The 25,795-nt window shown below is 45.3% G+C and overlaps 1 protein-coding gene and 1 long non-coding RNA gene across 2 annotated transcripts; one reads left to right on the forward strand and one right to left on the reverse strand.

Annotated features, from left to right (window-relative positions):
• Positions 1-18,092: 18,092 nt before the first annotated feature.
• On the forward strand, positions 18,093-21,963 carry LOC123122502 (E3 ubiquitin-protein ligase ZNF598). Its single transcript, XM_044542700.1, has 2 exons — positions 18,093-20,357; positions 20,412-21,963. The coding sequence occupies exons 1-2, from the start codon at positions 18,275-18,277 to the stop codon at positions 21,632-21,634; spliced, it is 3,306 nt and encodes a 1,101-aa protein (XP_044398635.1). The 5' UTR covers positions 18,093-18,274; the 3' UTR covers positions 21,635-21,963.
• A 1,086-nt stretch (positions 21,964-23,049) lies between these two features.
• On the reverse strand, positions 23,050-25,501 carry LOC123125351 (uncharacterized). Its single transcript, XR_006461385.1, has 4 exons — positions 24,450-25,501; positions 24,147-24,308; positions 23,863-24,049; positions 23,050-23,511 (listed from the first exon to the last, which is right to left on the reverse strand). It is a non-coding gene; the product is annotated as an uncharacterized lncRNA (long non-coding RNA).
• Positions 25,502-25,795: the final 294 nt, after the last annotated feature.

Below are 25,795 nucleotides of genomic sequence, written 5' to 3' on the forward strand. Positions count from 1 at the left end.
CTCTTGCAGGATCCTAGCTCTCTAAGTGCTCGTATTCTCAAAGCAGTGTATTATCCATCGAGGGAAAGTGCCCATCGCAGGTATGGCGATCCATATTGGAAGGGAGGGACACCCTCAAGCTTGGTCTTAGGCTGGTCATAGTGGGGAGTAACTTATACTAGTGTCATGCATATGACACTAGTCTAAGTTACTACCTCTATAGTGCAAAGTAACATAGTAGTAGTGTCATGTATGACTTCATTTATTAGCTTGTAGACTTATCCTTTCTCGGGAAGCGCTATGTTACAGTAACATATTAGGTTACTCTAAATACCTCTTCCCTCATTAACTACATGCCACATAAGCAAAATTTTCTTGGAGTGCGCTATGTTACTACCTAAGTTACTCCCACTATGACTAGCCTTATTAAGAGTATTGACTCTGACAATACAACCCTTTAACAGTCGCTACAAGGGGGATTCCTGGTGATGTCCACGTCGGACTAGCGTGAGACAAAAAAGTTCGCTCAGTTGAGAAGAAAAAGAGAAAGAGGTTGGCCAGCTCCCAGCCCCCTGTTCCCACACGCAAGCCTCATCTCTCTCCTCTCTCGTGAGCCTCTCTCCCTCGCGACTCCTCGCCGCCGCCGCCACTCACGCCGGCTAATTCCGGCGAGTCCCGACGACGTGTGGCAGACCGATGGCCTCCTCTCGCTCTGATACTTCCTCTCATCCCTCCAGATCCGGCCTCTCGCGCTCGCTGCCGACCCTTAGCCATGGCTAGGGTTTCGGGCGCGGCGTCCCCTTCGTCGGCGACGAGGCTTTGGTGGCCTGCGGTGGCTGGTCCCGCGGTGATGGAAGTATCTGGAGTGAAAACAAGGTATTCAGAGCAGACAATGCTACCTGCTGAAGCAAACATCTTGCTGGTTACAGAGAGCTCCTTAGAGTAGGATTCAGAGACTGATGACCAGTCCTATTTCCCCCCTGAGGTCTATGCTCAAACTTGGCAGGGTTATATTACCCATGTCATGCATGTTGTCTTGCATTGCTTAGTTTTTACATCATATATGGATTGCCATCTGCTTACTTGCTTACTATATAAATCATATATTTGAATTTTATCATGCCATCATGTTTACATAGTAGATACACATCATCTATCTGAATTATGGCATGGCAACCCATTTAATAAAGACATCATATAGTTATATCATCTCATCCTGTTTAGTGTTTACAGACATCATATTTTGAATTATGGCATTCTATCCGTGAATGTATGTGAATTATGGCATGTCAACCTATTTAATAAACACATTATATAGTTATGTCATGTCATCCTGTTTACATAGTCTCATATTTTGAACTATGTCTTTCCATCTTTTTTAGTTAGCCATCATAATGTGAAATTGTGTCATGCTATCCTGTTTAGTTAGCCATCATATATGTGAAATTGTGTCATGCTATCCTGTTTGGTTAGGCAACATAAATATGAATTATTTCATGCCCTCTTTTATTCCCCACTATCCATTGCACATGTCTATCATACAATGTCTATACTTTAATTACTTTTCTTGTTTACCAGCCATTTGAATTGGAGAGCGTGATGGCAGTATCTAAGGGAGTAACAACACGGTCTTCAGAAAAGATAGTGCTACCAGTTGATGCAGATAGAACCACGGTTGTACTTGCCCAAGGACCAGATCCACCACACATAACCCAGACTCTCGCAGATTGTACCCCTACCCGGTTGGACATAGAACCAGCTACACCCCTTCTAACCCCAACCCCGGCAGATAGTAACCTAGTTCCAGTTGACACAGCACTGTCTCCACCACAGAGCACCCAAACACGAGCAGTTAGTAAGGGAACTGCAGTGCCCAAAGCACGAGGACCACCACTCCGAATCCCAACTCAACTCAAAGCTATGGTTCATACTCCTTTGCTCTTGCATTACTGTATTTACTCATACCAACTATTTTCAAATTTGAAGGATGGAATTGAAACTCCAATGGCGCAACAGGTATGTTTTAAACCTGTTTTTTTAACTGGTTTGCTGTTGTAACCTGCTCTATGTTGATTTCAATTTCAATTGAATAAACAGTTATGTTCTCATGTCATGCACATTACAAGTGTTGTTATTGCTCTATAGTTACCCACACTTATATTCTGTCTATTCTGCTTTGTCTTGAACAAATATTATTTGAACTGTATCTCTATCTTGATTTGGCAACAAAAACTAGAATGATATAGGCCATAAAGTGACAATGGTACATAGATATATGTTTGTTTCATGCCGTTATCCTGTCCACTTTACTACTGAACTCATTTACCAAAATGAGTTTCATATACAACATGGTAAACATGTGATGTGTCTTCTTGTTTCTCTTTAAGAATGCGGACAAAATATTGGAGAACAGTACCGCGTTATCCAATGGTAAAGGAAGTAATGCAGATAAGGTTCAAGATAGTGAGACATCCCTGTTGGTCTCCAAGAAAGCTGATAAAAACTATCTTGACGACAGTGAGGGAACCCAAAAGTCCTGTCTTGATGTAGTGTTCGAGTTACTGGCCACTACTGCTGGCACAAGCTCTTCGAACTCGCTGCCTGAATCAGTTCGTCTTCTTGAGTCTCAACTTCAAGTTGAAAGACATCGATCAGATGTGCTGTGACAGGAAGCTGAAGGACTGAGGAAGTCCCTGCAGAATTCAGATGCATATTTTCTGGTGCAACAGCAAGCGCTGGAGGATTTAAGCGCCAAACAAGAGAAAGTTAATAAGCTTGCTAAGCATCTTGCCAGCATTATGGGTACCCAGGATATTGTTTCTTGAGATCTTCTGAAGTGGTTTCAGTTCTGGATTTGTTTTGCTGCGGCGTTTATTTGTGCTGGTCGCCAACTTTGACAACCAGTGTATATGATATGCTGCTTTGTTCCCTATATTTGCACTGGTGGCGAACTTTGATGCCCAGTGGATGTAATATGTGTAATAGCCGTGATAGCCTAGCATTAGTTGCTTGCTTATTTATTTCCTTGTTGTCTTGTTTATTTGTTTACTTGTAGTCATTGCAGTTCTTTTTCCGCAATTAGTTAGTGGCTGCAATAACCTATTTTTTAAAACTAGGCCACAATAACCATGGGCTAATATTTACTGTAGTGACACTGGGCCTCCTACTGGCCGTAGAAATAGTGGGCCTTCTACGGGCCGTAGAAACAATGGGCCTTCTACGGGCCGTAGAAACAATGGGCCTTCTACGGGCCGTAGAAACATTGGGCCTTCTGCGGGCCGTATCATCAATGGGCCTTATACGGGCCGTATGATCGATTGGCCAAACATGGGCCAAACAGACCGCATTATGGCCGTAAACGGGCTAGAGTTGGAATCGTCCGTTCATGGGCCGACCATAACGGGCCATCGTTAATAGGCCGTATTTGGTGATGCTATGAAAATGGCCCAACAGACTAACGGTCCACAAACGGGCCGACTGTAACGACGGGCTGAATTTGGCCCACAAGCAGAAAATGACAGTAACGGGCCGTAAGTAACCGAATGCTGCAAATGAGCCCAAGAATAAATGGGCCCTCAGAAGGCCAAAAGTTAACTTGGGTTGGAAACGGCCCAACGGAATAACGGGCCGTTAATGGGTATAAAGTGATACACTGTTCATTACGGGCCAGTTTCACCACGGGTCGTTAATGGGTGTAAAGTAATACACTGTTCATTACGGGCCAGTTTCAGCACGGGCCGCTAATGGGCCAAGAGTTACAAAGGGCCTCATATGGGCCGAAAGACGTCATGGGCTATACATGGGCCAGAAGTGAAAATGGGCTGGAATCATATTGGATGGCCTAGATGACGCTACTGGGCCTAATTCGGATAGGGCGTAACGGGCCTTGGGTTAGCGGGCTGTAAATGGGCTATATGCGAACAGGCCGTTAACAGGCTTTCCATGGGCCGTCCCGCCAGCTTTTGACCAAGTCAAACGGGCCGACCTTTTCACAGGAATGGGCCACTGTTGGGCCGTGCCACGTGTCGACGTATCATAGGCGCCTTCTGTCCAGTGAGTGGATGACATCTCTCAACGATGAGCCGACACGTGTTTCCTCTAGCCAATGATGATTTTACACGTGGAAAATCCCCATTGGTCGGGGCTGTTAACGGGTTATCGGATCCAAAACCCAACCCGATAGCTTAACGGCGTTCCGTTACGGTGGATGCCACGTGTCGGTCACCCTTGACGAAAGCACTTCTGTGACGCGCGATTTATCGTCATGGAAGTGGACACTTCCGTGATGATAATTTTGGTAATGTCATGGAACACTTCTACGACAGCACAGGTATGACTATCTTGATTCTGTCATAAATTTGTCATGGATGTACATGCATGACAAAAAAAGCGACCTACTGTGACAAACACGTATCATCACAACGAATATCTTGCCTTCGAATCTGTGATAGAAGGTGTACCCAACTGTCTCCTTTGGGTATCCTATGAAGAAACATTTCTCCGATTTGGGTTTGAGCTTATCAGGATGAAACTTTTTCTTATAAGCATCGCAACCCCAAACTTTAAGAAACGACAACTTTGGTTTCTTGCCAAACCATAGTTCATACGGTGTCGTCTCAAACGAATTTAGATGGTGCCCTTTTTACGTGAATGCAGCTGTCTCTAATGCATAACCCCAAAACTATAGTGGTAAATCGGTAAGAAACATCATAGATTGCATTATATCCAATAAAGTACGGTTATGACGTTCGGACACACCATTATGTTGTGGTGTTCCGGGTAGCACGAATTTGTGAAACTATTCCACATTGTTTTAATTTGAAGACCAAACTCGTAACTCAAACATTTGTCTCCGCGATCAGATCGCAGAAACCTTATTTTCTTGTCACGATGATTTTCCACTTCACTCTGAAATTCTTTGAACTTTTCAAATGTTTCAGACTTATGTTTCATCAAGTAGATATACCCATATCTGCTCAAATCATCTGTGAAGGTCAGAAAATAACGATACCCGCCGCGAGCCTCAACACTAATCGGATCGCATACATCAGTATGTATTATTTCCAATAAGTCAGTTGCTCGCTCCATTGTTCCGGAGAACGGAGTCTTAGTCATCTTGCCCATAAGGCATGGTTCGCAAGCATCAAGTGATTCATAATCAAGTGATTCCAAAAGCCCATCAGCATGGAGTTTCTTCATGCGCTTTACACCAATATGACCTAAACGGCAGTGCCACAAATAAGTTGCACTATCATTATTAACTTTGCATCTTTTGGCTTCAATATTATTAATATGTGTATCACTATGATCGAGATCCAACGAACCATTTTCATTGGGTGTGTAATCTTATAAGGTTTTATTCATGTAAACAGAACAACAATTATTCTCTAACTTAAATGAATAACCGTATTGCAATAGACATGATCAAATCATATTCATGCTCAACGCAAACACCAAATAACACTTATTTAGGTTCAACACTAATCCCGAAAGTATAGGGAGTGTGCGATGATGATCATATCAATCTTGGAACCACTTCCAATACACATCGTCACTTCATCCTTAACTAGTTTCTGTTCATTATGCAACTCCCGTTTCGAGTTACTACTCTTTAGCAACTAAACCAGTATCAAATATTGAGGGGTTGCTACGAACACTAGTAAAATACACATCAATAATCTGTATATCAAATATACCTTTGTTCACTTTGCCATCCTTCTTATCCACCAAATACTTGGGGCAGTTCCGCTTCCAGTGAGCAGTCCCTTTGCAGTAGAAGTACTTAGTCTCAGGCTTAGGTCCAGACTTGGGCTTCTTCACTTGAGCAGCAACTTGCTTGCCGTTCTTCTTGAAGTTCCCCTTCTATCCCTTTGTCCTTTTCTTGAAACTAGTGGTCTTGTTAACCATCAACACTTGATGCTCTTTCTTTGATTTCTACCTTCGTCGATTTCAGCATCACGAAGAGCTTGGGAATTGTTTCCGTTATCCCTTGCATATTATAGTTCATCACGAAGTTCTACTAACTTGGTGATGGTGACTAGAGAATTCTGCCAATCACTATCTTATCTGGAAGATTAACTCCCACTTGATTCAAGCGATTGTAGTACCCAGACAATCTGAGCACATGCTTACTGCTTGAGCTATTCTCCTCCATCTTGTAGGCAAAGTACTGTCAGAGGTCTCATACCTCTCGACACAGGCATGAGTATGAAATACCAATTTCAACTCTTGGAACATCTTATATGGTCCATGACGTTCAAAACGTCTTTGAAGTCCCGATTCTAAGCCGTTAAGCATGGTGCACTAAACTATCAAGTAGTCATCATATTGAGCTAGCCAAACGTTCATAACGTCTGCATCTGCTCCTGCAATAGGTCTGTCACCTTGCGGTGCATCAAGGACATAATACTTCTGTGCAGCAATGAGGATAAACCTCAGATCACGGATCCAATCCGCATCATTGCTACTAACATCTTTCAACTTAGTTTTCTCTAGGAACATATAAAAATTAAACGGGGAGCAACATCGCGAGCCATTGATCTTACAACATAGATATGCTAATACTACCAGGACTAAATTCATGATAAATTAAAGTTCAATTAATCATATTACTTAAGAACTCCCACTTAGATAGACATCCCTCTAATCTTCTAAGTGATCACGTGATCCATATCAACTAAACCATGTCCGATCATCACGTGAGATGGAATAGTTTCAATGGTGAACATCACTATGTTGATCATATCTACTATATGATTCACGCTCGACCTTTCGGTCTTAGTGTTCCGAGGCCATATCTGTTATATGCTAGGCTCGTCAAGTTTAACCTGAGTATTCCGCATGTGCAACTGTTTTGCACCCGTTGTATTTGAACGTAGAGCCTATCACACCCGATCATCACGTGGTGTCTCAGCACGAAGAACTTTTGCAATGGTGCATACTCAGGGAGAACACTTGTACCTTGATAATTTAGTGAGAGATCATCTTATAATGCTACCGTCAATCAAAGCAAGATAAGATGTATAAAAGATAAACATCACATGCAATCATAATATGTGACATGATATGGCCATCATCATCTTGTGCCTTTGATCTCGATATCCAAAGCATCGTCATGATCTCCATCGTCACCGGCATGACACCATGATCTCCATCATCTTGATCTATATCAATGTGTCGTTACATGGTTGTCTCGCCAACTATTGCTCTTGCAACTATTGCTATCGCATAGCGATAAAGTAAAGCAATTATTTGGCGCTTGCATCTTATGCAATAAAGAGACAACCATAAAACTTTTGCCAGTAGCCGATAAATTCAACAAAACATGATCATCTCATACAACAACTTATATCTCATCACGTCTTGACCATATCACATCACAACATGCCCTGCAAAAACAAGTTAGACGTCCTCTACTTTGTTGTTGCAAGTTTTATGTGGCTGCTACGGGCTGAGCAAGAACCGTTCTTACCTACGCATCAAAACCACAACGATAGTTTGTCAAGTTGGTGCTATTTTAACCTTCTCAAGGACCGGGCGTAGCCACAATCGGTTCAACTAAAGTTGGAGAAACTGACACCCGCCAGCCACGTGTGTGCAAAGCACGTCGGTAGAACCAGTCTCGCGTAAGCGTTCGCGTAATGTCGGTCCGGGCCGCTTCATCCAACAATACCGCCGAACCAAAGTATGACATGCTGGTAAGCAGTATGACTTGTATCGCCCACAACTCACTTGTGTTCTACTCGTGCATATGACATCTACGCATAAAACCTGGCTCTGATACCACTGTTGGGGAACATAGTAATTTTAAAAAAATTCCTACGCACACGCAAGATCATGGTGATGCATAGCAATAAGAGGGGAGAGTGTTGTTGACATACCCTCGTAGACCGAAAGCGGAAGCGTTAGCACAACGCGGTTGATGTAGTCGTATGTCTTCACGATCTGACCGATCAAGTACCGAACGCACGGCACCTCCGAGTTCAGCACATGTTCAGGCAGATGACGTCCCTCGAACTCCGATCCAGCCGAGTGTTGAGGGAGAGTTTCGTCAACACGACGGCGTGGTGACGATGATGATGTTCTACCGACGCAGGGCTTCGCCTAAGCACCGCTACAGTATTATCGAGGTGGACTATGGGTGGAGGGGGCACCGCACACGGCTAAAAGATCAAACGATCAATTGTTGTCTCTAGGATGTGTTGGGAATCGTAGCATAATTTTAAAAAAAATTCCTACGCTCACCAAGATCCATCTATGGAGTATACTAGCAACGAAGGGAAGGAGTGCATCTACATACCCTTGTAGATCGCGAGCGGAAGCGTTCCAATGAACGTGGATGACGGAGTCGTACTCGCCGTGATCCAAATCACCGATGACCGAGTGCCGAACGGACGGCACCTCCGCGTTCAACACACGTACGGTGCAGCGACGTCTCCTCCTTCTTGATCCAGCAAGGGGGAAGGAGAGGTTGATGGAGATCCAGCAGCACGACGGCGTGGTGGTGGATGTAGCGGGTCTCGGCAGGGCTTCGCCGAGCTTCTGCGAGAGGGAGAGGTGTAGCAGGGGAGGAGGGAGGCGCCCAAGGCTGTAATGTTGCTGCCCTCCCTCCCCCCTTTATATATGACCCCTGGGAGGGGGGAGCCGGCCAGGATCCCATCTGGATGGGGGGCGGCGGCCAGGGGGGAAGACTTGCCCCCCAAGGCAAGTGGGGCGCCCCCCACACCCTAGGGTTTCCAACCCTAGGCGCAGGGGGAAGGCCCATGGGGGGCGCCCTAGCCCACTAATGGCTGGTTGCCCTCCCACTTCAGCCCATGGGGCCCTCCGGGATAGGTGGCCCCACCCGGTGGACCCCCGGGACCCTTCCGGTGGTCCCGGTACAATACCGATAACCCCTGAAACTTTCCCGGTGGCCGAAACTTGACTTCCTATATATAATTCTTCACCTCCGGACCATTCCGAAACCTCTCGTGACGTCTGGGATCTCATCCGGGACTCCGAACAACTTTCGGGTTTCCGCATACTCATATCTCTACAACCCTAGCGTCACCGAACCTTAAGTGTGTAGACCCTACGGGTTCGGGAGACATGCAGACATGACCGAGACGCCTCTCCGGTCAATAACCAACAGCGGGATCTGGATACCCATGTTGGCTCCCACATGTTCCACGATGATCTCATCGGATGAACCACGATGTCGAGGATTCAATCAATCCCGTATACAATTCCCTTTGTCAATCGGTATGTTACTTGCCCGAGATTCGATCGTCGGTATCCCAATACCTTGTTCAATCTCATTACCGGCAAGTCTCTTTACTCGTACCGCAATGCATGATCCCGTGACTAACGCCTTAGTCACATTGAGCTCATTATGATGATGCATTACCGAGTGGGCCCAGAGATACCTCTCCGTCACACGGAGTGACAAATCCCAGTCTCGATCCGTGCCAACCCAACAGACACTTTCGGAGATACCCGCAGTGTACCTTTATAGTCACCCAGTTACGTTGTGACGTTTGGCACACCCAAAGCACTCCTACGGTATCCGGGAGTTGCACGATCTCATGGTCTAAGGAATAGATACCTGACATTGGAAAAGCTCTAGCAAACGAAACTACACGATCTTTTATGCTATGCTTAGGATTGGGTCTTGTCCATCACATCATTCTCCTAATGATGTGATCCCGTTATCAACGACATCCAATGTCCATAGTCAGGAAACCATGACTATCTGTTGATCAACGAGCTCGTCAACTAGAGGCTTACTAGGGACACGTTGTGGTCTATGTATTCACACATGTATTACGATTTCCGGATAATACAATTATAGCATGAACAATAGACAATTATCATGAACAAAGAAATATAATAATAACCATTTATTATTGCCTCTAGGGCATATTTCCAACAGTCTCCCACTTGCACTAGAGTCAATAATCTAGTTACATTGTGATGAATCGAACACCCATTGCGTCCTGGTGTTGATCATGTTTTGCCCTAGGGAGAGGTTTAGTCAACGGATCTGCTACATTCAGGTCCGTATGTACTTTACAAATATCTATGTCTCCATTTTGAACACTTTCACGAATGGAGTTGAAGCGACGCTTGATATGCCTGGTCTTCCTGTGAAACCTGGGCTCCTTCGCAAGGGCAATAGCTCCAGTGTTGTCACAAAAGAGAGTCATCGGGCCCGACGCATTGGGAATCACCCCTAGGTCGGTAATGAACTCCTTCATCCAGACTGCCTCCTGTGCTGCCTCCGAGGCTGCCATGTACTCCGCTTCACATGTAGATCCCGCCACGACGCTTTGCTTGCAACTGCACCAGCTTACTGCTCCTCCATTCAAAATATACACGTATCCAGTTTGTGACTTCGAGTCATCCAGATCTGTGTCGAAGCTAGCGTCGACGTAACCCTTTACGACGAGCTCTTCGTCACCTCCATAAACGAGAAATATATCCTTAGTCCTCTTCAGGTACTTCAGGATATTCTTGACCGCTGTCCAGTGTTCCATGCCGGGATTACTTTGGTACCTTCCTACCAAACTTACGGCAAGGTTTACATCAGGCCTGGTACACAGCATGGCATACATAATAGACCCTATGGCCGAGGCATAGGGGATGACACTCATCTTTTCTCTATCTTCTGCCGTGGTCGGGCATTGAGCCGTGCTCAATTGCACACCTTGCAATACAGGCAAGAACCCCTTCTTGGACTGATCCATATTGAACTTCTTCAATATCTTGTCAAGGTATGTACTCTGTGAAAGACCAATGAGGCGTCTTGATCTATCTCTATAGATCTTGATGCCTAATATATAAGCAGCTTCTCCAAGGTCCTTCATTGAAAAACACTTATTCAAATAGGCCTTTATACTTTCCAAGAATTCTATATCATTTCCCATCAATAGTATGTCATCCACATATAATATGAGAAATGCTACAGAGCTCCCACTCACTTTCTTGTAAACACAGGCTTCTCCATAAGTCTGTGTAAACCCAAACGCTTTGATCATCTCATCAAAGCGAATGTTCCAACTCCGAGATGCTTGCACCAGCCCATAGATTGAGCGTTGGAGCTTGCATACTTTGTTAGCATTCTTAGGATCGACAAAACCTTCCGGCTGCATCATATACAACTCTTCCTTAAGGAAGCCATTAAGGAATGCCGTTTTGACGTCCATCTGCCATATCTCATAATCATAGTATGCGGCAATTGCTAACATGATTCGGACGGACTTCAGCTTCGCTACGGGTGAGAAAGTCTCATCGTAGTCAACCCCTTGAACTTGTCGATAACCCTTAGCGACAAGTCGAGCCTTATAGATGTTCACATTACCATCCGCGTCTGTCTTCTTCTTAAAGATCCATTTGTTTTCTATGGCTCGCCGATCATCGAGCAAGTCAGTCAAAGTCCATACTTTGTTTTCATACATGGATCCTATCTCGGATTTCATGGCTTCTAGCCATTTGTCGGAATCCGGGCCCGCCATCGCTTCTTCATAGTTCGAAGGTTCACCGTTGTCTAACAACATGATTTCCAGGACAGGGTTGTCGTACCACTCTGGTGCGGAACGTGTCCTTGTGGACCTACGAAGTTCAGTAGTAACTTGATCCGAAGCTTCATGATCATCATCATTAACTTCCTCCCAAGTCGGTGTAGGCACCACAGGAACATCTTCCCGCCCTGCGCTACTTTCCGGTTCGGAAGGGGTGACTATCACCTCATCAAGTTCCACTTTCCTCCCACTCAATTCTTTCGAGAGAAACTCCTTGTCCAGAAAGGACCCGTTCTTGGCAACAAAGATCTTGCTTTCGGATCTGAGGTAGAAGGTATACCCAATAGTTTCCTTAGGGTATCCTATGAAGACGCATTTTTCCGACTTGGGTTCGAGCTTTTCAGGTTGAAGTTTCTTGACATAAGCATCGCATCCCCAAACTTTTAGAAACGACAGCTTAGGTTTCTTCCCAAACCATAATTCATACGGTGTCGTCTCAACGGATTTCGACGGAGCTCTATTTAAAGTGAATGCGACAGTCTCTAAAGCATAGCCCCAAAATGAGAGCGGTAAATCGGTAAGAGACATCATAGATCGCACCATATCCAATAGAGTGTGATTACGACGTTCGGACACACCGTTTCGCTGAGGTGTTCCAGGCGGCGTGAGTTGTGAAACTATTCCACATTTCCTTAAGTGTGTACCAAACTCGTGACTTAAATATTCTCCACCACGGTCTGATCGTAAGAATTTTATTTTTCTGTCACGTTGATTCTCAACCTCACTCTGAAATTCCTTGAACTTTTCAAAGGTTTCAGACTTGTGTTTCATTAGGTAGACATACCCATATCTACTTAAGTCATCAGTGAGAGTGAGAACATAACGATATCCTCCGCGAGCCTCAACACTCATTGGACCGCACACATCGGTATGTATGATTTCCAATAAGTTGGTCGCTCGCTCCATTGTTCCAGAGAACGGAGTCTTGGTCACCTTACCCATGAGGCATGGTTCGCACGTGTCGAATGATTCGTAATCAAGAGACTCCAAAAGTCCATCTGCATGGAGCTTCTTCATGCGCTTGACACCAATGTGACCAAGGCGGCAGTGCCACAAGTATGTGGGACTATCGTTATCAACTTTACATCTTTTGGTATTCACACTATGAATATGTGTAACATCACGTTCGAGATTCATCAAGAATAAACCATTAACCAGCGGGGCATGACCATAAAACATATCTCTCATATAAATAGAACAACCATTATTCTCAGATTTAAATGAGTAGCCATCTCGAATTAAACGAGATCCAGATACAATGTTCATGCTCAAAGCTGGCACTAAATAACAATTATTGAGGTTTAAAACTAATCCCATAGGTAGATGCAGAGGTAGCGTGCCGACGGCGATCACATCGACCTTGGAACCATTCCCGACGCGCATCGTCACCTCGTCCTTCGCCAGTCTCCGTTTATTCCGTAGTTCCTGTTTTGAGTTACAAATATGAGCAACCGCACCGGTATCAAATACCCAGGAGCTACTACGAGTACTGGTAAGGTACACATCAATTACATGTATATCACATATACCTTTGGTGTTGCCGGCCTTCTTGTCCGCTAAGTATTTGGGGCAGTTCCGCTTCCAGTGACCACTTCCCTTGCAATAAAAGCACTCAGTTTCAGGCTTGGGTCCATTCTTCGACTTCTTCCCGGTAACTGGCTTACCGGGCGCGGCAGCTCCCTTGCCGTCCTTCTTGAAGTTCTTCTTACCCTTGCCCTTCTTGAACTTAGTGGTTTTATTCACCATCAACACTTGATGTTCTTTTCTGATCTCCACCTCCGCTGATTTCAGCATTGAATATACCTCGGGAATGGTCTTTTCCATCCCCTGCATATTGAAGTTCATCACAAAGCTCTTGTAGCTTGGTGGAAGCGACTGAAGGATTCTGTCAATGACTGCATCATCCGGGAGATTAACTCCCAGCTGAGACAAGCGGTTGTGCAACCCAGACATTCTGAGTATGTGCTCACTAACAGAACTATTCTCCTCCACTTTACAGTTGAAGAACTTGTCGGAGACTTCATATCTCTCGACCCGGGCATGAGCTTGGAAAACCATTTTCAGCTCCTCGAACATCTCATATGCTCCATGTTTCTCAAAACGCTTTTGGAGACCCGGTTCTAAGCTGTAAAGCATGCCACACTGAACGAGGGAGTAATCATCAGCACGCTGCTGCCAAGCGTTCATAACGTCTTGGTTCTCTGGGATTGGTGCTTCACCTAGCGGTGCTTCTAAGACATAATCTTTCTTGGCTGCTATGAGGATGATCCTCAGGTTCCGGACCCAGTCCGTATAGTTGCTGCCATCATCTTTCAGCTTGGTTTTCTCTAGGAACGCGTTGAAATTGAGAACAACGTGGGCCATTTGATCTACAAGACATAGTGTAAAGATTTTAGACTAAGTTCATGATAATTAAGTTCATCTAATCAAATTACTCAATGAACTCCCACTCAGATAGACATCCCTCTAGTCATCTAAGTGAAACATGATCCGAGTTAACTAGGCCGTGTCCGATCATCACGTGAGACGGACTAGTCAAGATCGGTGAACATCTCCATGTTGATCGTATCTTCTATACGACTCATGCTCGACCTTTCGGTCCTCCGTGTTCCGAGGCCATGTCTGTACATGCTAGGCTCGTCAAGTCAACCTAAGTGTATTGCGTGTGTTCCGAGGCCATGTCTGTACATGCTAGGCTCGTCAACACCCGTTGTATGCGAACGTTAGAATCTATCACACCCGATCATCACGTGGTGCTTCGAAACAACGAACCTTCGCAACGGTGCACAGTTAGGGGGAACACTTTCTTGAAATTATCATAAGGGATCATCTTACTTACTACCGTCATTCTAAGCAAATAAGATGCAAAAACATGATAAACATCACATGCAATCAAATAGTGACATGATATGGCCAATATCATTATGCTCCTTTGATCTCCATCTTCGGGGCACCATGATCATCTTCGTCACCGGCATGACACCATGATCTCCATCATTGTGTCTTCATGAAGTCGTCACGCCAACGATTACTTCTACTTCTATGGCTAACGCGTTTAGCAACAAAGTAAAGTAATTTACATGGCGTTATTCAATGACACGCAGGTCATACAAAATAATAAAGACAACTCCTATGGCTCCTGCCGGTTGTCATACTCATCGACATGCAAGTCGTGATTCCTATTACAAGAATATGATCAATCTCATACATCACATATATCATTCATCACATCTTCTGGCCATATCACATCACATAGCACTTGCTGCAAAAACAAGTTAGACGTCCTCTAATTGTTGTTGCAAGTTTTTACGTGGCTTGAATAGGTTTCTAGCAAGAACGTTTCTTACCTACGTAAAACCACAACGTGATATGCCAATTTCTATTTACCCTTCATAAGGACCCTTTTCGTCGAATCCGTTCCGACTAAAGTAGGAGAGACAGACACCCGCTAGCCACCTTATGCAACTAGTGCATGTCAGTCCGTGGAACCTGTCTCACGTAAGCGTACGTGTAAGGTCGGTCCGGGCCGCTTCATCCTACAATACCGCCGAAACAAGATACGACTAGTAGCGGCAAGAAGAATTGGCAACATCAACGCCCACAACTGCTTTGTGTTCTACTCGTGCATAGTAACTACGCATAGGCCTGGCTCATGATGCCACTGTTGGGAATCGTAGCATAATTTAAAAAAAAATTCCTACGCTCACCAAGATCCATCTATGGAGTATACTAGCAACGAAGGGAAGGAGTGCATCTACATACCCTTGTAGATCGCGAGCGGAAGCGTTCCAATGAACGTGGATGACGGAGTCGTACTCGCCGTGATCCAAATCGCCGATGACCGAGTGCCGAACGGACGGCACCTCCGCGTTCAACACACGTACGGTGCAGCGACGTCTCCTCCTTCTTGATCCAGCAAGGGGGAAGGAGAGGTTGATGGAGATCCAGCAGCACGACGGCGTGGTGGTGGATGTAGCGGGTCTCGGCAGGGCTTCGCCGAGCTTCTGCGAGAGGGAGAGGTGTAGCAGGGGAGGAGGGAGGCGCCCAAGGCTGTAATGTTGCTGCCCTCCCTCCCCCCCTTTATATAGGCCCCCTGGGAGGGGGGGGGGGCGCCGGCCAGGATCCCATCTGGATCGAGACACGTCTCCGGTCAATAACCAATAGCGGAACCTGGATGCTCATATTGGCTCCCACATATTCTACGAAGATCTTTATCGGCCAGACCGCATAACAACATACGTTGCTCCCTTTGTCATCGGTATGTTACTTGCCCGAGATTCGATCATCGGTATCTCAATACCTAGTTCAATCTCATTACCGGCAAGTCTCTTTACTCGTTCTGTAATACATCATCCCGCAACTAACTCATTAGTTGCAATGCTTGCAAGGCTTATAGTGATGTGCATTACCGAGTGGGCCCAGAGATACCTCTCAGACAATCGGAGTGACAAATCCTAATCTCGAAATACGCCAACCCAACAAGTACCTTCGGAGATACCTGTAGAGCACCTTTATAATCACCCAGTTACGTTGTGACGTTTGGTAGCACACAAAGTGTTCCTCCGGTAAACGGGAGTTGCATAATCTCATAGTCATAGGAACATGTATAAGTCATGAAGAAAGCAATAGCAACAAACTAAACGATCATCGTGCTAAGCTAACGGATGGGTCTTGTCAATCACATCATTCTCCTAATGATATGATCCTGTTAATCAAATGACAACTCATGTCTATGGCTAGGAAACATAACCATCTTTGATCAACGAGCTAGTCAAGTAGAGACATACTAGTGACACTCTGTTTGTCTATGTATTCACACATATATCATGTTTCCGGTTAATACAATTCTAGCATGAATAATAAACATTTATCATGATATAAGGAAATAAATAATAACTTTATTATTGCCTCTAGGGCATATTTTCTTCAAAAGGGGCGCACCCCATCTGGCACCGCCCCAACTTCCTCTCAGGAGGCGCACCTAGGGTGCGCCCCAACCACTTGTAACACGAACATATGGCATGATAATTGGATTCCGCGTGATTTCAGGCTGCGTCCGGTATGTCCCAAATCCCTCAACCCTCCTCAAAAGCTTCTATGTGCGTTGTCACTTGCAACCGATCTTCACTTAGCTTCTATGTGCGTTGCTTCGGACTGTGTGGAGGTGGTAGCGAACTTTGAAACTGGTGCTTCTTGTCGATATGTTGCCATTTTGAAGGAGATCAAGCATAACCGAATGTACTTTTGGGATTTTTAATTCATCCACGAGAAGGGAAAACATAATGAAGACGCGCATGCACTAGCCAAAACAGCTTCTTCTCTTCCTACCGGGCGTCATGTGTGGTTTTCCGTTTTGGTCGATACTATCTATATTCCCATGAGCATTAACATTTACTAAAGGGCGCATTTTCTCACAAAAGGCCAGTGTTTAAAAACAAACCAATACATCGCTAACACTACTCAAAAAATAAAAAATAAAAGCTAATACATTTGTTGATGTTTTTTGTCTAAAAAAACATGTTGACGTTTGCAACCATACCAAGATTAAATTATGAATGACATGTATTTGTAGTAAATTCATGGCCCAAGATGGCAGATGCAGCTCATGAACTCATTTACCCTATTAATCGACTGCACCATTTTGAGTTGCTTCATTTACGAAGGCATTGATGCTGGATCATGTGGGAGAAAATGTCGCCATGTAGACTTGCAGGAGGCTATAAATTTCTATCTAACAGCGTGCAAAACTTCATAGAGATTGAATTGTCATTAAACGTTTCTATGATTCGCTCCCCAAAAGGTGTCTATGGATTCTCTCCCAATTGGTTCATGGGTGAGGTCTTTGGTTCAAGTCCAGGATGGCCCAGCTGCGTGCGGGAAAAGAATAGAAGAAATATCTAACTCTTGTGTGCATACTCCACTTGGCTCAGGGATTAGCATAATTAAGGAATTCTAAATGTGTTTTTTCTTCTTTCAGGAAACCATTTTGATAGGTAGTTGTGGGCATGGTATGAATTGAACTTGATTTTGAAATAATATTGGACTCGAACATAATGCTCCCTGATCCTGGACAAATGAAAAGATAAGACATTACTGTTTTTGGTAAACTATTTTGTAAGATTCACTACTACTAACAATATTTTAGAGGGATGAACACTGTCAAATGTGCTTTGCGTAGTGACCGCTCATATTTAAGGCACTCACAAGACCGTCAAGGTGCTCAAAACAAAGATTCATGTATCCAGGAACGCTTGTCAATTTTATGCAATTTTTTACATGAATGGGTATCTTTAAGAGTGGCTTCAAAATCTTAAACATATCTAAAGTCGGCAAAAGCGTATGTTTTTGTAGCTTAGATTTGTGCTAGGTTTTTATGTATTTGAGATGTATTTGTATTAGCAAAATTCTATTTGACGCTCTATGCGTCAAATTGGAGGGGAAGACGGACAGGCGTTCGAGTGGGCCGGCCCTTTTAAGCGTGTCCAACCTTGTCTCTCCACCGCCTTACCAAACCTCTCCACTTCTCCAGCGGTCCAACTTATAAAAAAAGAAAAAAACTCTCTCCAGCGGAGAGGAGAAAAGCCGAAAGCCAAACCGCTCCATCGTCTCGAACCTTCTCGCCTCCTCTAACCCTTCGCCGCCGCCGCCGAACCCTAACCCTTCCTCGCCGCCGCCGACCTCTGCCGCCTGCCGCCGACGCCGATTCCACCGCGGACCGACCTCCGCCGCCCTCCGAGATGGACGACAGCTGCGCGGTGTGCGCGGACGCGCTGGAGTGGGTGGCCTACGGGCCCTGCGGCCACCGGGAGGTGTGCTCGACCTGCGTCGTCCGCCTCCGCTTCGTGGTCGGGGACCGCCATTGCTGCATCTGCAAGACGGACTGCCCCTCCGTCTTCGTCACCAAGGCCATGGGGGACTACACGAGGGTCATCTCCGATTTCTCCGCCTTGCCCGCCGCGGCAGGCGAGGGGAAGGTGGGGGAGTACTGGTACCACGAGGATTCAAGGGCCTACTTCGACGACGCCGACCACTACAAGATGATTCGGGCCATGTGCCGGCTCTCCTGCAGCGTATGTGAAAGAATCGAGGCGGATCAGGCCGGTCAGGCGGCCGCAGCGCAGGCGAAGCGCGGAGACAGCACCTTCGAGACCATTGGCCTGCTAAGGGGGCATTTGTCCGAGAAGCATGGCTTACGCATGTGCAACCTTTGCTTGGAGGGCAGGAAGGTGTTCATCTGTCAACAGAAGCTCTACACGCAGGAACAGATGGCTCGGCACACGCAAACAGGCGACACTGAGGTGGATGGCTCCGAGGTCGAACGCGGTGGCTTTGCGGGACACCCGATTTGCGAGTATTGCAAGAGGGCATTCTATGGAGATAACGAGCTTTACGCGCATATGACCAGAGACCACTACTCGTGCCACATATGTCAAAGGCGGCATCCTGGGCAGTACGATTATTTCCGGAACTACAATGATTTGGAGATGCATTTTCGGAAAGATCACTTCCTCTGCGAAGATGACGCGTGTTTGGCCAAGAAGTTTGTTGTTTTCCAGAGCGACGCGGAGATCAACAGACACAATGCTATGGAGCATGGTGGGCGGATGTCTCGTGCCCAGAGGAATGCCGCACTTCAGATACCTACCAGTTTTATGTACCAAAGGAATGAGCGAGATCAAAGGCGCGGCAGAGGTAGGGGCCGTGATGCTCACCATGACAGATCTGACAGGGATTTCTCATTACCTGTGGATGGCAGTGCAACTGCAGACCATGGCCTTGGAAGTCGACTTGATAGCGCAGGGGGTTCCGCGATGCTTGCTGATGAATCATTGTTCCCTCCATTGCCTGGGTCAAGTAACAAGTGTTCTGCTTCAACACAACAGGGGCTGCAAGGTCTTCCTAAGACCACTCTTGCATCAAGGCTTCAACAATCTAGGGAGGGCACCGTGAAGGTACTAAATTCTGGTCGGCCTCAAACTGCTCAAAATCCTGAGATAGTACCTCATGTTTCCACTTCCACCCACACACGTCCTACACCTGAGCGGGAGCGGAATGGCAGTGCAACTGCAGAGCATGGCCTTGGAAGTCTAGTTGATAGTGTTGCAGGGCCTTTACAGTCATCAAGTGTCAGTTCGGCCAGTTCTCGTCGAAGCTTAGGGAATGGTCGCGTGCTTGAACAATTGTCTTTTCCTCATCTTCAAGGCCGGGATATTCCTGATGCTAGGATGGATGCTGTTTCAGAGGAAACCTCGTTTGCTCCCCTCTCAGAGCAACAATCAAGTAATACGCTGGCTCTTAATCAGAGCTCAAGGGGTTCTGAGAGGCTTGGTGATGTGTTCCTTCCATTGCCTGGGTCAAGTAACAAAGGTTCTGCTTCAACACAACAGGGGCTGCAAGCTTTTGCTAAGAACAAACTTGCATCAAGGCTTGAACAACCTAGGAAGGGCACCGTGAAGGTACTAAATTCTGGTCGGCCTCAAACCGCTGAAAATCCTGAGATAGTACCTCATGTTTCCACTTCCACCCAGACATGTCCTACACCTGAGCGGGAGCGGGATGGCAGTGCAACTGCAGAACATCATGGCCTTGGAAGTCTGGTTGATAGTGTTGCAGGGCCTTTACAGTCATCAAGTGTCAATTCAGCCAGTTCTGGTCAAAGCTTACGGAATGGTGGCGTGCTCGAACAATTGTCTTTTCCTCCTCTTGGAGACCAGGATATTCCTGATGCTAGGATGGATGGTGTTCCTGAAAAAACCTCGTTTCCTCCCCTCTCAGAGCATCAATCAAAGCATGCACTGGCTGTTAATCAGAGCTCAAGGGGTTCTGCGAAGCATCAAGCAAAGCATGCACCGGCTGTTAATCAGAGCTCAAGGGGTTCTGCGAAGCATCAAGCAAAGCATGCACCGGCTGTTAATCAGAGCTCAAGGGGTTCTGCGAAGCATCAAGCAAAGCATGCACCGGCTGTTAATCAGAGCTCAAGGGATTCTGCGAGGCTTGGTGATGAATCATTATTCCCTCCATTGCCTGGGTTAAGTAACAAGGGTTCTGCTTCAACACAACAGGGGCTGCAAAGTCTTGCTGAGAACACATTTGCATCAAGGCTTCAACAACCTAGGAAGGGCGCCATGAAGGTACTGAATTCTTGTCGGTCCCAAACCGCTGAGAATCTTGAGATAGTGCCTGATTTTTCCACTTCCACCGAGGCATGGCCTACGCCTGATCAGGGGCTACATCTCTCTGGGTCTTCTCACCTTCGGATTGTACCTCAATCGACAAGAGATAATGGGCTCATGCCACCTGCCTCCAGCGGTTCAGCATGGAATTCCAGAGCTCCAATCAAGATGAAGCACTCTGTTTCTACCCCTAATCTTGTTTCTGGTGCGTCCTCTACCCAGGCATCATCAAGTAGAGCTTGTGGCAATAAAAACCAAGTGCCACCACAAAGCAGCCAACCTTTGCCTGTTGCGGAGGATGTTCGGCAAGCAAACAACGCCCTTGTGGAAAGAATGCGTGCTGCATTTGGAATGGATGAGGATAGGTTCTCTGCGTTTAAAGAAATTGCTTCTGAATACCGTCACGGCGTCATTGGTACTTCGGAGTATCTCTCCTATGTGGAGCAGTTTGGTATATCACATCTTGTTCCTGAAATGGCTATACTGTTGCCTGATCCTCTGAAGCAGACCGAGCTTGCTGAGGCCTATTACGCCAACATGCGCTCTAAAAGCCTGAAAGAAAATGGCAGCTGTGAAACCATTACCTTGAAAGAGAAATTGCTTCAGGAAGGAGAGGCTGTAGTGCTTTCGAAGGATGGGTATCGATCTTCCAGGGAAAGAACCCCACTATCTGCTGGAGGTGATCCAGTTGCCATTTCAAAGGCGTCTAGCACCAGTAGGTTTGTGGGCAAGGGTGGAGGAAGCAGCAGCAGTAATAACAACAGTAAACAATCAAAGAAGACGTCGAAGTTTCTCAGAGCTCGGTTGGGCGACAACTCTTTGGCTATGCTTGATTTTAGGCATCCTGATGATGTGAGCCCTGAAGGAAACGTTTGGAAGAACGGTGTGGCGCAGAAGCTCTTTTCTGGCAGTGCAAAGAAATAGCATCATTTTTGCGCAGATCTAGTTTGATGCATCCGTTCAGCAGCTGGTTGGTGGTAAATGGGCACATTTTGTGATGTGTGTTTGGCTGCTTGGAGAAGCCGTCGTCTATGTAGAAGGTCGCTTCGTTCGAGTCTACTAGTTTCGTTTCGTACTGAATTTTTGCTGGTTTAAAACCTCAGAAGTGAGGATGGAACTTGAAATAGTACTGCAGTGTCATGTTCGTGGCTAGCTATAACTTTGTGGAAGTGTAGACTGTATATTGCACGAATTCTACCAATGATTTTGTGTCTTTCCTAAAAAAACTCTCTATAGCATGTTTTATTGGGTTCGCTCAGTGTTTTTGCCTGTTTTTTTTCCGTTAAAACGCAAAAATTGGAAATACAAAACGGAAGTTTCCTAAACTACGTGAATATTAAAAAAATCAAGATTTTTTTTTCTAAAAGCATAGTTTAAAAAAAGTTTATGTATGTAGACTTGTAGAGAAGTTCAAATTTAAAAAAAACATAAATTTTAAAAATATTTATGGAGCATTGAAAAAGAAAACAAAAGGAGCAAAAACCCATAAAGGGAACTGCTGAGAATAAAACTAGAAAGAAAACCGCCTGAACCAAAGAAAAATTGTCACATTGCCCCTTATGTTTTCCCCGCAATCTGACGCAATGAGCATCATATAGCGAATTCTGCGACGAGGCATAGATTTTGGCAAGATTTTTCCTTTTTTTTTCTTGCGGGGAAAATGTCTAGTAGTTGTGGTAAACCGATACATATGTTTGTGAAAACAAAACCGATTTTTTCTTGTACATGTGTTTATTTACATGCCACATTCAGATGTTATTTGTTCCACTAGCCATTTGTTCATTCGAAGAGCTCTTCTAAGAGTACTGTTTCATATCAGTCGTCCATTGATCGAACGTAATTTTCGCTCTGCGGGAATTCTATCATGTTATTTTGAATGTGTTCAAAAGGAATAAATATTTGTTTCTAATACTCTATGTAAAGGCGCCCGCACGTATTTTGAGCCTGTGACTTAGACCATCACTGTGACCAATAAAATGTTAGTTGTGTGACAAAAAAAGTACACCATTCAATTCATACTGGAGAGAAGTTTCCAATAGTATAATACAGTACATATTTATTCATCTATAAAACAAACCTAGATATTGTACTGGCTATAAAGAGAACGTAGATATTTGGCTGTGATTTCTTTGATCACAGGGGGCAATAAAAGCACATCTGGCCGACTCTCTTTGAGGGATGAGACATTTTTCCGGTCTCTGTTTTTCAGATAACCTGTGTCTGAAATCACAGTGAACTTACGAAACCGTGAGAAAAGAAAGAAACAAAGAATTCATGCATGCCTGAACTTAAACCCACCAAGGTGTCAGAGGTTTGAATAAACTTGAAGCAACATATGCGGGGAACTCAAAAATCACCACAAAGCAACAAAAACAGCTTTCCAGGTGTCATCAAAGTTTACTTTGTAGTCTTCAGATGCTATTACAAGCTGTACTAGAAAGAAGGAAATACACGTCGGACTTCAACAATTTAATCAGTTCAGGCTTCAGTGCCTGACTCTGGCCGAGTTGAGGTCACCAGCAAGCGTGCAATAGGACCGCGATGGCCGGGTTTAAGCCTTCCCAACGGCATCTGTGTGAGCCACATAACAGAATCAGTAGGAGCTCATACTTCATGTGAACACACATGACGGGCAGGCGCGCGATCTCAGCTGACAACACGCAGAGTACCTTATGGTGAACCATTCATGGACATGGGCGTCTGGGAAGAGAAGCGATAGTAGACGGTCTGAACTACAATTCGTGCTGGAAACTGAAGCCTGCGGATACAATCAAGCACCTCTGGCAGCTGTAGCTGTTGCCCTAGCAGATGGAATCACCATGTTTACTGTTAGGTATTGATCATGAGCAAACTAAATGGCTGATCAAGATGCAACATTACGAATGAAAGGTGTATGGTGTCATAGTGGCATTGACAAGCCAAAGGATGAAAACATGTTGCATGCGCTTCTCCTTTGGCCTAGGTTTACATCTTCACTGAAATAAGTTAGGTGGTCTTCCGGTTTTTCATTTCTAACCTCACCAAATGGCTGTTTCCAAATTTCAGTATTATTTTGTGATTTAATTGACTGGAATAATAATAAAAATCTCCTAATGTCATACATGCAGACTACATAAACATTATAACAGTAAAATGTGGTTATAGTTACTTACGTTAAGAAGTATACTTCTCTTTAAAGTTTATTAGTTCCGAATATACTCCATGGAAAGCAAGGACCTTCAATAATAGGTGAATCCTTTTATCATCTTTCACATGATTGATTTCGACTGCCTTGAGATGTTTTGATACCAAGAATTTGTCCTTTGGCTTGCAGGTTTCAGTCGTGTCACCATACCATTGCTGTTGCAAACAAAATAATTGACTGAAATGAATCAGCAGTACGTGGCAATTTCAAAGACAAGGCATCATACATAGAAGAAGTAAAGAAAAATCATACCTTAGATAAAGTAGAGTGTTCAAGGGTAAGCCTCTCTAGAATCGGTGAGTGCTTGAGAAAGAAAACTAGTCCATGGAAGTAATGAGCCATACACCAGTCACTGAGCAACAATGTTTTTAGCCTGCTAAACATAGGGCACCATTCTATATCTGTTCTGAAAATCTAGACGAGAGGTGAAGAATTAAAGGACCATTGAAGCTCTCACTTCAAGCGTAAGATTGAATAATACCAAGGTGAACAGAAAACAACAAACGGCATTGGCAAAACAGCAAACGTATCAACTGGAAAAGAGTGCAAGCATACCATAAAGTATTCAGCTGTCAACTCTAAATTCGTAGCGCCCGACAAACCTTCAAGAAACACAAAATCAGCTCTACCATGGCATACCACACATAGCTCATGACCACAGTACGTACCCATTGAGACTATTTCCACAAGAACCCTTTAAGACATATCTCGTGTTTATAAATGCCGCTACTAGTGATGGCAAGCTCTTAAACAACGGAGTCCAACCATGACAGTCAGCAACTTCCAAGGTAACCAGACCTGGCGCAGAAGTAAGGCACGGGGAATCTCTGATTGTCAGATGTTTTAAGGATTTTGGTAAGACAGTCCCGATGTTGATTACACACTCGTGCATCTCCAGCACCTCAAGTGACTGACAGCCCGACACATCCAGAGAGAAATCCTCAGACTCTACACAACGAAGAATTAATGTTGTCAAGTGCTCCGAGACGAGAGCCCCGGCAGATAGCTGCAACGGATCACGGCCAGCTAGGATTTCAAATCGGAGAACCCTCACTTTGTGTGACACAGCATAACAGAGCCACAGCTCAAAGTCTTGGTGAAACTGCTCCGAGCCCCGATCGTCGTCAAAAAGGATCTCACATTCGTGCAGAGGTGTTGGGTCACGGCAGCGAAGGAAGCTATCGATGAAACACTTCAGGTCCTGGCAACACCGGTATAGGCCTCATCATCGGCATCGACGCCAAGAGACGGCACAGACTTCCAGAGGGTGCGCCAGCGGGTGGCGAGCACGCACGTCTGCATGGCTTGACGCGAGGGCAGGAACGACAACACCAGCCGGATCACATCTTCTGGGAGCGTGCTCAAGCGGTCCTCGCCACCAGCCACAGCCGCTTTCTTGCTGCCGAACCTCTCAGCCATTCTGTCAACAGGTGGCGTCCCGCGGCGAAGCTGCCAAGGAGATGGACACCAAATGAGCAGCCAAACCAGGCAGGAAAGGTGGAAATTTGCTCAGACTCGCCCCGCGTCAACTTAGGTGCCTCTATTCGCTGCTTCTGGAACAGAATTTCTTAGTATGTGGCACCTTCAAAAAAGAAATGTACATCACAATTCACAGGTACTCCCTCCGTTTCAAAATAGATGACTCAACTTTGTACTAACTTTATACAAAATTGAGTCATCTATTTCGCAACTTTGTACTAACTTTGTACAAAATTGAGTCATCTATTTCGGAACGGAGGGAGTAGAATGGTATGCAGCAGTTGACAAACATTGGAATGTGGCTTGTCAAAGATGCCCAGAAATCTGACAAATGCCTGAGAGCACAAATCTAAATAAATACAAGAAAGCCATCAAACTGACCTGAAGTGTAGTAGAATTCACTTGACAGAATTCATTCCCCA

This window comes from Triticum aestivum, chromosome 5D (genome assembly GCF_018294505.1).
Source record: "Triticum aestivum cultivar Chinese Spring chromosome 5D, IWGSC CS RefSeq v2.1, whole genome shotgun sequence".
In the NCBI taxonomy this organism is placed as follows: Eukaryota; Viridiplantae; Streptophyta; class Magnoliopsida; order Poales; family Poaceae; genus Triticum; species Triticum aestivum.

Excerpts from the sequence above, each read along its gene's own strand:
- LOC123122502 (XM_044542700.1), top strand. The coding sequence starts at position 18,275 with ATGGACGACAGCTGCGCGGTGTGCGCGGACGCGCTGGAGTGGGTGGCC. Across the intron at positions 20,358-20,411 it reads TGTTAATCAGAGCTCAAGGG|GTTCTGCGAAGCATCAAGCA; the intron begins GTTCTGCGAAGC and ends AGAGCTCAAGGG.